Genomic DNA, 14569 nt, shown 5'->3' on the forward strand with positions numbered 1-14569 from the left:
TTGCTTAGTGCTTATTAAAAATGCAGCGCCATTGTGCTTGCCCTCATGTGCTTCCCCTGGTGTGCTTTGCTCTAAACACTCTGTAGGTGTGTGTGCCATTGTGTTAGATCATCTTTGTGTACAGTTGTTTTTAATAGACATTCAACCGTGTATCCGTTTTTAAGATGAAAGCCCTATAGACATAAAAGCAATATCTATCTATCTGTCTCCGATCAAGACACATTCAGTGATAGTGCTGTTGTGACCGATTGCCTGCTAAAACTCCAATGTCAAACCTGTGCTTGACGGACAACTCCAGGGTCACTAATTAAAGTGCTCATGTGAAAAAGAGACGAGACATCGGTCCTTGCGCTACACAAAAAAGACACCACAGTCGATGGTAAGAAGGACTAAAGCAATAAGGCGAACAGACAACAGTGATGCTGTCTAGGCACCGACAATGTGACCGACCGTTCTTCGCACTGAATCTAAAATCTCAGTCCCATGAACTGCTTTGTGTCTAGGGAGGGGCTGCTCACAAGAGACTGTCGTCTGCTCCTCTGCTGGCCAACAGAGACACCTTGTGGTCAAATTTGTGTATTACATTCCCTCCAAAATGATAAAGAATTATAATAATAATAACATTTTCCATATTATTATACTTCTAAAGACACAATATCCTACATATATCAACAACGATAATAAAAAAGGCTTTAGTTTTCACACCTGACAGTTCACAAAAGAACAGACATAAGTGTAGCTTGTAGTGCCTATGAGACGATGCAGGGCCGGCCGGCGCATATTATGCGAAGTGCCTGTTTAAGGCCCCGTGGCCACCAGAGGGCCCCCAAGAGCGCTTTAAATGTCCCACAAGAGAGCTTAAATATTTGGTAATCAATGGTAATCATCACCCAAAATTACAATATTATGTTAACGTGCTGTATATCTAATAAAACTTTTTTTAATTACTATTTGTTTTTTTAATAGTCAATAGTACTGGCGCCGCTGATGCGGCCCCCCAAACCAAATTTGGCCTATGACCCCATAAAGGCTTGGGCCGGGCCTGCATCACGACATCTAATTTGAGGAATGCACAACGATGAATTCATCCTAAATATATCATTCATCTATCGCGGAAAGAACTCCTAGACAACCCACCCCATGGCTTGGCAGTGAATCTCGCTTTAAAGCCGTCAGCAACCGACGACTCCGTGTCCTGTAGCATGAAAGGATGCCCTGTTATTCTAACGCCGTGCTTATACGCGGCCGTCCGACGGCGTGCTGCTGAAAAGAACAGTGCGTGCCGCACAGGTGGGGTAGACAAAGCGAGGCAACGTGCCTCTCTACTCTCTCTCCAACATCACAGGAGGATTCATCTCTATGGTGTGTTGCTACGGTTTCCCCCAGGTAACGCTGCTCTATTTATATATGTGTGGGGTCACCGGGTGGCACTTGCACACACACACACATGCATGTGTATACACACGCACACACACGTGCCTTCTCTGTCTCCTGCTGACACACTCTCACTCACACATCGCACATTCCCTTCTCTCTCTCTCTCTCTCTGACACAGACGCACACCTGCTTGTTCGCACACCCATACACACACACACACACACACACACACAAACACTCTTTTCTCTCACACATGCACACGTGCGACAGATGCTCAGACAAAGCCTGAAGAACCGCCTGAAGATCAAACGAGGAGCTGCTCTGCTTATCTTTGCAGAGACGAGACCTCTTCTTGCCTTTCTGAGACGCTGATTAAAAATGTGAGAGCTTTGTCTAGGCCAGCTGCGACAGGAGCAGGGAAGAGACGTGTGCATGGAGTGCTATCGGCGGTAGCTTCCTGCTATAGCCATATTTGTTCCAGACAATAGGGGGAAAGGTTGTTTGTCTTTTGTGTTGAAGCTAAGAGATACTTTAAATACACTGGGGAGGGGAGGGGGGGGGGGTCTGTGCTTCTCTATTGTACAGTATTACTGTATTACTGTACTGTGTTTTGTAGTTTGGATTTTATGTACATGATTTATTTTACAACCGTAAAACGACAACACACGACAACATATGTACAGTAAATCTACATAGACACGGGTTTAGAGATCTGTAGGTTGGGTGGAGGAGCCTAGGTTGTTATTGCTGATGTACCGCATCATGATACTTAAAAGCTAAAAGTTATCTTAATCTCCTCATAACACTAGTTTTTTTCTTTTTCATGCTGTAGTATCAGCTATAATCGCTCGCTATGACATACTGTACTGTAATGGATGTGATCTGGATTAATGATTGCGTACTGGTTATGTTCCCTTTATGATGTCACGTGACTTGTGAAAACCAGGTTCTTCCACTGAGAGAGCCAACGTATCTTCCATTGAGATAGAATGAGAGGAACAATCACTGCAGTAGTGGGGAGAAATATCAGAGTCTTCTTCTACCTCCTTCTCCTTCTACCCTCCTCTAACAAGGACTAACAACCAGCATTTACGGAGCTGAAGTAAGCAGTAGAGCTTTTACAGAGCACTCCTGCTGTTGCCAAAATGACCCTCTCTAAACTAGCGAACGCATGGGATTCGGCATAGCAGTGTTGGGGACACCGTGACCCTGTGACCCCAGCTAAATCCCAGAGCTACAGAAGACTGCAGTGCCTGCCAAGCCTGGCCCCACTCTCTCTCTCTCTCTCTCTTTCTCCTCTCTCTCTCTCTCTCTCTCTCTCTCTCTCTCTCTCTCTCTCTCTCTCTCTCTCTCTCTCTCTCTCTCTCTCTCTCTCCTCTCCTCTCTCTCTCTCTCTCTCTCTCTCTCTCTCTCTCTCTCTCTCTCTCTCTCTCTCTCTCTCTCTCTCTGTGCTTCCTTTGACTAAACCTTTAATACTTTAGCAGATGGCAATGGGCTGTCATATCTGGACGACCTTATCTTCTGTGATCCCTTCCGTCACAGCTGGTACAGTCAGGCAATCAACATCTTCTGATCATGTGATTGGGGCTGAAGAATCAAGGGAGCGGAGATAGTGGATGGGATGGAGGGGTCCAGCTCTGGTGGTTAAGGTGTGATGAATGTTGCAATGACCCTTGGCAGTGCTCTCTCTCTCTTTCTCTCTCTCATACTCTCCATCTATCTCGCTCTACCTATCCCTCTCTCTTGGCAGGGCTGGGGTTGTTCAGTGGATGGGGGAGGGGGGGTGTACATCTGTCAACACTGTGGATCATAGTTCGGACTCGGGCGAGCCAATGTTCTGGTAGCCCGTCTTGGTGCCGGTGCCGTAGTTGGTGTTGGCCATCTCCTGGGTGCCACCGGGCCCCAGGTAGGCACGTGGCACGGCGGGCATCGGGGGCGGCACCTCGCCGGGGGGCTTGCCGAGGATGAAGCGCTGCTCATCCTGCTCCTCCAGGTTGGAGATGTCCTTCATCATGCCCTTGCGGTAGGAGACGGACAGCTTGTTGGAGCCGTCCGACCACAGGTTGAAGTGGCGCGCGATGAAGACCACGGGCAGCGGCAGCATGGCCAACACTATGAGGGAGTAGGCCATGGCCAGGGCCCAGGGGGGGTAGCTCTGGAAACGGTCCGTACCCTGGTGGGGAGAGAGGAGGGTTAGAGGAAGGAGGATAGCGAGGGAGAGGAGAGGAGAAAAGGGAGAACAGATTAGACAAGTGCGAGGAGAGGAGAGGGGCGAAAAGAAGAGTTGAAGAGTTGGAGAGAAAGCAGAAGCAGGTGGCTCTAGGAACCATTGAAAGGGAGCCATATGTGAAAGGCCAAGCAGATGCATGGATAAATATTGGTAAATGGACCGCATTTATATAGCGCTTTTATCCATAAAAGTGTTTTACAATTCATGGCTTCACATTCATTAATTCGCTCACACATTCACAGCGAGGGCGACCATGCAAGGCGCCGACCTGCTCATCGAGAGCAGTTAGGGGGTGAAGTGTCTTTGCTTGAGGACACGCTGCCGGGAGGAGCCGGGATCGGACCTGGGACTTTCAGATTATCGGACGACCACTCTGCCTCCTCAGCCACTGTCGGCCATTACCAATATTGACAGCAATATGCAATGAGGTGGAACAAACATTCACGCACTGGAAATGTCTTTTTCCCATAGATGGATATACAAAAATGTGAGTCTCTCTCTCCCTCTCTCTCTCTCCATCTCTTTCTCTCCCCCCCCTCTCTCTCTCTCTCTCTCTCTCTCTCTCTCTCTCTCTCTCTCTCTCTCTCTCTCTCTCTCTTTCACACACATACTGTAGCCTGAAGGTGCTGAGTTACCTCTTCCTCGATCCATGCGTTGTAGCCTGCAGGACTGATGGCCATCTCGATGACCGTGGCGATGATGAGCACCACTAGGATGGCCGGGGACACGTACCTCCACATGTAGTAGTAGAAGGAGTAGGGCCTGAAACCAAGCATGTCCTCCAGATCCTGCATGAACCTGGGAGGGGAAGGAAGGAAGGAAGGAAGGAAGGAAGGAAGGAAGGAAGGAAGGAAGGAAGGAAGGAAGGAAGGAAGGAAGGAAGGAAGGAAGGAAGGAAGGAAGGAAGGAAGGAAGGAAGGAAGGAAGGAAGGAAGGAAGGAAGGAAGGAAGGAAGGAAGGAAGGAAGGAAGGAAGGAAGGAAGGAAGGAAGGAAGGAAGGAAGGAAGGAAGGAAGGAAGGAAGGAAGGAAGGAAGGAAGGAAGGAAGGAAGGAAGGAAGGAAGGAAGGAAGGCATATGTAAGTTGAGTGAAAGTTGTATTGCATATATGGCAATATATATAATATATATATATATATGGTGTGTGTGTCCCAGTGTGTTCCTGTGTGTCGCCCATCTTACATGTGTGTGTTGCTGCATGACAAATAAAGACTCTTGTTCTTCTTTCATTGAGTACAGTAGGTGCATATCAACAGTTAATTAGTCAGAATTGTGCAGTTGCAGCCAAGAAACCGTGGAACCACCTCCCCCTGAGCATTAGATCAGCAGCATGAGCGTATTATTACGTGCTCTGCCTGCCTCACTTTATTTAGAGTCTTGGAAACCACAAATGGATCAACCCTGTGTCACAAGCTTGTGTCTAAAGTACTGCATAAAAAAGTGCTTTACTTTGTACTTTATTAGACTGGACAGATCAGCTATATAAGGATACTGGTCTAACAGTGTCATGTTTCTTGTGCTTTAATAGTGTCATGTATGTCTCTTGTCCCTTGTTCTGTCTTGGATGTGTATAAGTGCAGCTGTTTGTCATATTCATGCCTTAAATTGCCCCTTGCGGGACTAATAAAGTGTTTTGAATTGAATTGAATTGAATTAAATAAATAAAAGTGGACTTTGATTTTGAGCGTCACCTCTTGGTTCCGTAGATCCAGGCCACGGAGATGTTCTCCAGGATCACCACCACGGTGAGAGGCAGCCCAGCGGAGTAGTCATCGAACATGGTGACAAAGTAGTTCCCCGAGCGCTGTACAAACAGCAGGCCTAGCAGGAAGGCTATGATACAGCACACAACTGAGTGTGTGAGAGAGAGAGAGAGAGAGAGAGAGAGAGAGAGAGAGAGAGAGAGAGAGAGAGAGAGAGAGAGAGAGAGAGAGAGAGAGGGGGGGGGGCATGTTAGTGGCTTGCAATGCCATCATCTGAAACCATCTTACATCATCTCTTTATGTATACAGAAATATGGAACAACAGTATGTGCTGAGAGATCATTAGACCAGAGAGTTTTTAGAGAATTTAAGACCTTCATTAATCATAGACGATCACGTTGTACGTATTTTAATTGATTTGTTATCATTGCTTTTGTCTACCCTCGTCTTGCTGTCTTATTGTTGTGATTTTACTTTACATGCTGTGGTTTCTATGCTGTATTTATGAACGCTTATCTCTGTATATAAAAACTCAACGTAACTGTAAATGAGGGAAACCTCAGTTTCCATTCGACTATAAATAAAGGTTTGAAATTAAATGAAAATATGATTTGTATCATTTTGCAACGTTTGCGACATCTTTCACAATTGACATGTTATGACATCCAGTGCATTGTGTGTTCGTGACTATTAGCGATGGATTTGATACCGTGATATACCTGCATGTTGATTCATCACTGTGTTTCCTCTCATTTGACCACAGTAAAAAAGCTAATATCTCTTAGCACAACAGAATGACATAATCATTTATACTTTTTATTTTTTTTTATCCACTTTTTCTCCTCCTGTTTTTCTGTATTTTCCTCCCATCCCAATTTAGTCGTTATGCCAATTCCCCCCTCCCCTTCCTGGTCGTTGCACACATGTGCCCCCCACTGGTCGGTCTAGGGAGCCCTGAAGTCTATCACATGCTTCCTCCGATACATAGGAGACAGCCAGCAGCCTCTTTTCACCCGACAGCGCGGACTCTCATTGGTGAAGTGTAACGCGTGGGAGGTCACACTACCTTCACCATTTCCCTCCCTCGCTGTGCAGGCACCCTGACCAACCTGTAGGAGTCGCTGTTTACAACGACCAGATTACCACCCACCGGCTTCCCTCCCGCTGACACCGCCAATTGTGTCAGTATGACGGCCGGCCAAGCCGGAGGCACCGCTGACAGCCGGATTCGATACCAGTGTCTCTGCGGTGGTAGACAGACGCTTAGTCCGCTGTGCTACCCGGCCGACCCATAATCATTTATACTTGTAAATAAACAGCCATGAATCAATCTCTAGATTAAATTCAATGGGTCTCATTCCCGAACGAAGTTACGACAAAAAAATTCGTTTTAGCCAGATTTCGGCCCATTTAAGACATATTAGGGCTGGGAGTGGGAGTCCCCAAATTTTCCTGAGATCAGATTTGATCGTGGCTGAGAGCAGATTTAAGAGCTCCTCAGCACTCTTAAATCTGCTCTCAGCCACGATCAAATCTCATGATTGATTGACTAATTTAAAATGTCATTATAACTTGACAGACTGTGTTCTCATAGTGATTCCTTCAGGTCAACGCTACAGGCCTCCTTGGAATTAATTACTTAATCATAATTAAAATAAATATGACAATATTTGTACGATAAGAAATTACGCATTTGATGTCGGAAAAATAAATAATATGGATTCATCTGATCACAGGGCAGCTGCTTAACCATATCTGAACCAGCTATTTTGGACAGATACTCAGATATTCAAACACAATTATGCAATTATTGTGAAATGATTGAAAATAATAATTATTTAATGCCTTCTGTGGAATTTGTATTTCTTATTTGTTACACATCTGTTTTAATGATTAATTATATACATTTGAAAGAATGCAGGTCAACATGCAATGTATCCCATTGATTGGTATACAATGGGACAGACCTTTGTTTGATTGATTGATTGATTGATTGAAAACTTTATTAACAGATTGCAGAATGGGTACAGTACAGTACAGCTCAATTACATAAGGGGATGCAGACCAGAGAAAGAATTTCGTCTTGTTTACATCAGGGTCCCCCATTTTCAATTCATCATAACATATATGACACACACGACACAGATAGACAGTACTGCTACATCTATACATTTATGACATACCAGATTTGCAAATACAGTACTGTTTGTGATACAAAAAGAGTCCAGAAAAGAGAGTACATTTGACGTAGAAACTGTTGGAGGAGGTTGGAGGGGTGGTAGACTTACACTGTACAAGCAAAACTGTACATTGGAATATTGACAACCATACTTGGTCATTTACTGTACATTGGAGGGGGTTGATATAGCTATAAACCTGCATTCCTTCGAATATATCATTAATCAATTAAACTTATATTGAAATACACTATATAGCCTATACACCAACACTGAAATGACAGTGGATAAATAAATAAGAACTAAAGCTAATCGGTGGAAATAGACTGCATTAATATTCCATAACAAGTCTTGTGTGCGCCTACGAATGAACAGTAGCCTATAGGCTTAATTATGGAATAATAAGCCATACTGAGTTCATTCATTACGCCCGCCGTAGGCTATATATATTATATTTCATTCATTCATTCATATACAGTACTGCGCGTGCGCGTGTGTGTGTGCGCGCGCGCTGCGGCAGGTGTACCGCGAGCTGTATATGATGCCAATACATTAATCTAATCTAGTTTTGATGGCGCGCAAGCGTGATTACGAAACCTAGCCGCATTTCTCGGAGACGCTCTCTGATTGGCACTGACTGACGCTAGGTTTCGTAATCACGCGGCTCGCAAGACTCGCAAAGCACTTCCGCCATTCCATTTGCACACAGCTGCGTCACTAGTTGCCTTATAAGGAGCTCTGGAGGCGTTGTTTTGTATGCAAATTACCTGAACGGGAACGCGCTTTCGAGTTTAAGACAGAATGCCATTCTCCAAGCAGATATCAGATCATATCATTTGTGCGACCTTTTCAGCCACTTAAGACATATTACCAGCACGTTCAGGACTCAGAGTGAACTTGTCATTGATTATGTCTCAGTGGTTCCAAGATAAGTCTTCCAGAATATATCTTTGAAAATTTTTCGGGAATGAGACCCAATGCCTTCTTTAAATGGCCATTTTTCAAGATTACATTTGAGACCTTTTATTAAAAGTTAAAAGGTTATTATGGGTAAATGTTTCAATAGAATAACGTGGGAAAGTATTGTGATATTATACAATATATAATATCCAAGCCCCTTAAAGGTAGACTCTGTAATGCTGTCAAACAGCGACCTCTAGACAAAAAATCCCCATTTGGTATTGCACAATGTTTACATGTTTTGTTTTGATATGTCGGTTGGAGTTTGGTGGGGATAGGAGAGGGCTATTGCTATTACACATCAGGCCAAGCGAGGTCTGGAGAAATTCACAGTGTAACAAGTTACTAAACTCAGGCTGCGGTTACATTAAAGACAAAACTATTTAGTTTCATTTCACTTTTCAGAATGTTGTGTATTGGCAGGCAAGTTAGACCTTGTTTGTCTCCTGTATGCGCAAGAGGTATTTGTGTGTGCGCCTCGGTCGGGACTCAGTGTGTGTAGCACAGCAGCGATAAAAGGACATATAATAAAAAATTCTATCAAGTAAATAAACAGTGTAAAGATATATCTCTTATATATCTCCGTCACATTTAACTGTGGAAAGAGAGAGCGTGTGAAAATGTCTGGCTTTTTCAGTTTCAGTTTCAGTCTCACGGCAGTTTGCGAGCGTCTGAAGGCTTGGGGCTGCATTTCATATAAATGACGGAATTAAAGCGCTATTTGTTGCCGTTCGAATGCCATCTGACTCGACAAAATCCGTTCATCGGTTCTCGAGTTACATGCAGATATGTCAGGTGAGCGTCTTTTTACGCACGCACGTCAGATTATCTAAATCTGGCTAAAGTGATATTACCATCCCGTATAGGGTTGATATTAGGAGTCATCATAATCGGACTTTATAGAGTGAAATAGGACATCATGAACAATGTAAGAGAGCACAATAACACACATAAACACATCCCATACCTCCCCTTCCTCCCGCTTCCCCGAACGAAGGAATAATACAAAATAAAAAAAAAGCATTACCTTTGTGACGCTGCTGGGCAATACACGGAGTGGTGCTAAACATATTGTTTAGGCTTCAGCTCAAATTCCAATCAAATAATACTAGTCGCTCTTATGTATCTATAGGCAATAACAAATAAATGAAGTCATGTCTCTGACCAGACCAGGAAATTATTATGTAGCCTGGGAGTAAAATAAATAATTATATATATAATAATAACAATAATAATAATAATAATAATAATAATAATAATAATAATAATAATAATAATAATAATAATAATAATAATAATAATAATAATAATAATAATAATAATAATAATTATTATTATTATTATTATTTAATAATAATAATAATAATAATAATAATAATAATAATAATAATAATAATAATAATAATAATAATAATAATAATAATAATAATAATAATAATAATAATAATAGAAGTATTGTAATAATAATTTAAAAGATAATAGGTATAGCTTCAGTCAGCCTTAATTTAGGCTATGGTCCTAGAGATGCATTTAAAGAGGAAAAATCAAGCATAGTCTATATTTATTAAGATAACAATTTATTTATTTTTATTCTTATTTATTTACTCTTTTCCCCCTGCTGGTAGTATAAAAAAGGGGAAAAGGGAAGGGATAATGATGCGGTAGACGGTCGGCGATTCCTTTTTCTGGTTCAGTAACTCGGGCTACATTTTGGTGTAATAAGTTTTGGACAGATGTCAAAGATATCTCCAGTTTGGTGAATCATTCGTTCATGTCGCTGTTCATCTTATTAATAGCAGATAGAATGCTTGAAAGTGACGGGTTGTCCTCCATGCGTTGCTCACTAGTACCTCCCCTGCGTATTTTACATCAATAATATTTATGACGCGGACGTCGGTGTCTACTGCGCATGGGCGTTGGGCGTGAACGGCTCCGTATCTGGCTCGCGCATATTACATGGCCCTGTTGTCGGCGAGTTTTCAAAATGAAAACCCCCTTTGAGCATTGACGCTAGGAAAACGAAATTGCCTGCCAAAACGGCATTGCCTTTTAAGCCAATAACGTCGTACAACGGGTTTCAAGTTCATGCGAATTCTGCCAATAACGGCGTACAACGTGATTCTGATCACAATTTCATATTTTCGCCATGGTATTCATATTTCCCTCACGGAGCCTTATCGGATGCTGTGTGAGCCAGCACAACTCTGCAACACTTCAATACTGCCACCTGGTGGCTGATCGGCGAGTTGCAACCGGAAGTGGATCTCTTGTGATCCCGGTGCGTCTCCCTATTCCGTCCGGCCACTCGTTTATCGTCGCGGGACTCAATACACACACCGTGGATATGGATCTTTGCCATAACTCAATAATCTACATGATTTGGGCGTGTATTAGTAATATACAAACCGGAAATGGATCGCCTCGATCCCCACCACATAACTGGGATCTGTTTGCTCCACTCTCATCACCCAACGGTACGAGGAGACTGACGTGAGTTTCAGCGTTTTTGTTTATCATTTTCGATACAAACTGCTCTGATCAATATATCACCCATGCTACATGAAGCATCTAACGACTATCACGGAATTATAAACGACCCCCCCCCCCCCCCCCCCCTCCGTTCACCCGCGCATGATCAGTCATAACGTTTAGGACCATGTACAGTTGAAATTTTTAATATAGCGTAGATCGGTATCAAACTGCATTTGATGATCTAATATATGCATTTGTGCCTATATCTCACGTTCTGGGAAATACTGCAGAAAACGATAAAAACATATTTATACTCTAGACGGTATTTTCTTTTGAATGTGTGAATGAAAAAGTAAAACGTTCCAACATCCTGAACAATAGATAATCGATGTTGAATGGGCCATAGTAATGTCAATTTAGCAATACAATTTAAAAAGTTATAGCCCTGCAAAGAAGGTGAACATCTCCATAGACGTACAGTGCTGGCAGAGATCAAACAGCGATGGATATAAGCGTGGCAGAGAATGGGTTAACTTGGACATGCAAACGAAATAATTCGGAAATGAAACGTTGTAAGTGTAACCATGGCCTCAGACCCAAAAAATTTATAAAAATTAAATAAAAACATTGCGCAATACCAAGCAGGGCTCTTTGGCTTAGAGGTCGCTGTTTGATGACATCACAGATTCTACCATCAACAAAGACGTGAAACAGAACCCCTCCCTCACCGCATAGGATCTCCTTGCGTATCTTGAAGGCGTCCAGGATGGGCGTGGTGATGCCGGTCATGGTGCCGATCATGCTGCCCAGACCCAAGTTGATCAGCATGAAGAAGAACATGACGGACCAGAAGGGACTGCCGGGGAAGTGTGTCATGGCCTCCGTGAAGGCTATGAAGGCCAGGCCTGTCCCCTGGACTGCCTGAGGGGGGCCAGAGCACAGGGTCAAGATGGCTACTATATCTATCTGACAGGGCTAGTAACTCCTGAATTTCCCCAAGGGGATCAATAAAGGAATATCTTATCTTATCTTATCTTAACTGCTACTGTACCCGTTTAGTAAAACACCTTGTTAGCACATGTTCAGAGATCAATATGTCAAAAACACAGATTATCAAATGTCCTACAGTGTCACAGATTTGCGAGAAAAATGTATTCAGCTCATAAGAATAATCCATTGTAAATGTTTACTATCATGCCAGATTGTTCCAGTAGTAGGCTTTAACACAATGGAGGCCAAACCCGAGATAAGTCGGGTTAACTCGCCAGCGGTTGGGCGCCAGACCCGATATTTCTCGGGTTTTGGTCGTTATTTATTTTATTCGATATTCCCATTCATAATCCAACGAGGGAGCCTGTGTTATCATTGGGAATGAGTCTTAGATCGCAAACGTCCAATACCACTGCCTGCCGCCTTGCGGCCGGTATTGCACATCATTTGAAACTCTCTGTCTTGAGCTGTGCGTCGATCTAAAGTGTCCGGGCAAGGTTTTCCTTGTCGGGCAGGACAAGCGTTTATAACGCATGGATTGAGGAGAATCAAGCACTCCTGGTTCATGTTCTTTGGTGGATTATGTTGGCAACACGATCGACATCAATACTTGGAATGGCGATCAGATAATTGGAATATTCTTTTTGGAGTACATCCTAGTCAAGGTAAGGGCTATATGGTATCAATCTTGCGTTGATCCAAGAATCCATTCACTGCGATCCGAGCATATGTGTGTAATGTGTGCGTGTGTAACGTATTCCGTTGGTGACGATCAAAGCATAGAAAAACGACCCCCCCCCCCCACCCTTTCATGCATTCATGATGAAACATAATACCGATAATATAGCGTTGATTTCAGATTGATTGTTGATACAGGAAAGAAACTGCACGGTTTTTAGGGAAATGCACGTATTGCTGCATAGCGTAGTTTTCTGGGATTAGACAGGATTACTCTAAAACTATGCTCATAATCACCACGGTATAAAACGGGAATGTATGGATGAAATCTTTTTTTCTTTTTCACAAATTGAACGATAGATACTCTATGTCAAATGGGCAATAGTATTATCATAGCTATGATATATAATATAGTTTGAGCCCTGCAAACACCGCCATGTAATTTCCTATACTTTAAAGTGGTGGCCTTCTTACCACACGGTACACAGCGCCCTCTGGCGCTGAACGTGTTAAAGGGGCACTTCACCAAAAAAAAACAATGCTGATTTATTTTGCACATAATCTCACACACACACATCCAAAAACTCTAAACTGTTTTTCACACATTCATTTAGTTTGACAGTTGTCATTGGGGGCATTGAATCCTTGTGTTGTGTTAATTACAGCTCCAAATGATAAGGTAGCAGTCCCTATAAAGGCCTCTACATGCTACAGCAACTTCAAAGCGACTGCAACACAACATCAGCGCGATTTCAACGCGGTTGTTGCAGAGGGTCTTGTAGACTGTGTTGCGAGGATGTTGCGTACATCTCCCCAAAATCTAATCTAAACAACCGTTGCGTTGATATTGCGTACCGGTGATTGGTTGGTAGTGAATGGGGGCGGGGCTGTCATAGAATAATATTGGTCCGGCAGCGAGGAATACCATCCTCCATTGTTGTAGCCAGCCAGCTAGCGTTGATGATGCTATTCAATGCTCTATCATACCCAACTAACGTCAATGTCATTCAGAATTTATTAACATAGCTACAACAACACACAGTAACGTTAACACTTTAAGTGCCGAAAACGTGTTTAGGCGTCCTTCCCCGCCATGCTCAAGTTGCAGAGGACACCGTAACTCGTCTTTAATATCAATATTTCAAAAATCTGTGATCGGAATCATATTTTCCATCCGCAGCCTTCACACACAGTTCTGAGCTCCTCTCAATCCTCTAGCGGTTCAAGAGCGCCATCTGGTGGCCGATCGGCAGAAGCGCCAAACAGGAAGTTATGTGGATGAAGTGCTGATCACCCATATTACTTCCGGGCACTCGCTATAGGTCCCGGGACTCCATCTTGATACACTGGACATCGATCGGTTGCAAATAACTCGATAAACAACATGATTTGGACGTATATAGTATTATACAACCTGGAAATGGACCGGGTATTTCGACATCCCATAATGGAAAACTGTCTACCCCACGCTGATCGCCCAACGGCCCGCGGAGACTGGGGTGAGTTTTAGCGTGTAATATTACCGTGTTCGACACTAACTGCTATGATGAACATTTGACCCACATTAGATGAATGGTATAACGCTGCCCACGGAATTATAAACGCCCCCTCGTCCATCCGGTCAACATCAGATGACGTGTAGTAACTTCCAGAAGTCCGTCCAGTTGGATTTTTTTATATCGCGCCGATTGCTATCAAACTGTATTTGATCATCAATATAATGCATTTGGGGCTATAAATCACGTTCTGGAGAAAGCTGCAGAAAGAGATGAAAACATACTTATACTTTAGATCATATTTTAGTATGAATATGTGAATGAAAAAGTTTAACGTTCATACACCCTGAACAATACATATAGGACATTGAATGGGCCCTAATAATGGCAATTTAGCAATAGAATTTAAAAAGTTATAGCCCTGCAAAGAAGGGGAACTTCTCCATAGACAAATAGAGCTGGCAAGGGATGGTATATCATGAATTTAG

General features: G+C 43.1%; 1 protein-coding gene across 1 annotated transcript in view; it reads right to left on the reverse strand.

The window, feature by feature from the left end:
• Nucleotides 1-3184: 3184 nt before the first annotated feature.
• The window catches only part of slc6a17 (solute carrier family 6 member 17), a gene marked incomplete at both ends in the record, with an annotated part of 60576 nt that continues 49191 nt past the window's right edge, over nt 3185-14569 (reverse strand). Inside the window, 4 exons of the mRNA XM_084332573.1 lie at nt 3185-3550; nt 4243-4405; nt 5297-5456; nt 11646-11838. Of these exons, the coding sequence (XP_084188699.1) occupies nt 3185-3550; nt 4243-4405; nt 5297-5456; nt 11646-11838 (882 nt within the window). The remainder of the gene's footprint in view (nt 3551-4242; nt 4406-5296; nt 5457-11645; nt 11839-14569) is intronic.

The sequence above is a fragment of the Notolepis coatsorum genome (genome assembly GCF_963971535.1).
Source record: "Notolepis coatsorum genome assembly, chromosome: 17".
In the NCBI taxonomy this organism is placed as follows: Eukaryota; Metazoa; Chordata; class Actinopteri; order Aulopiformes; family Paralepididae; genus Notolepis; species Notolepis coatsorum.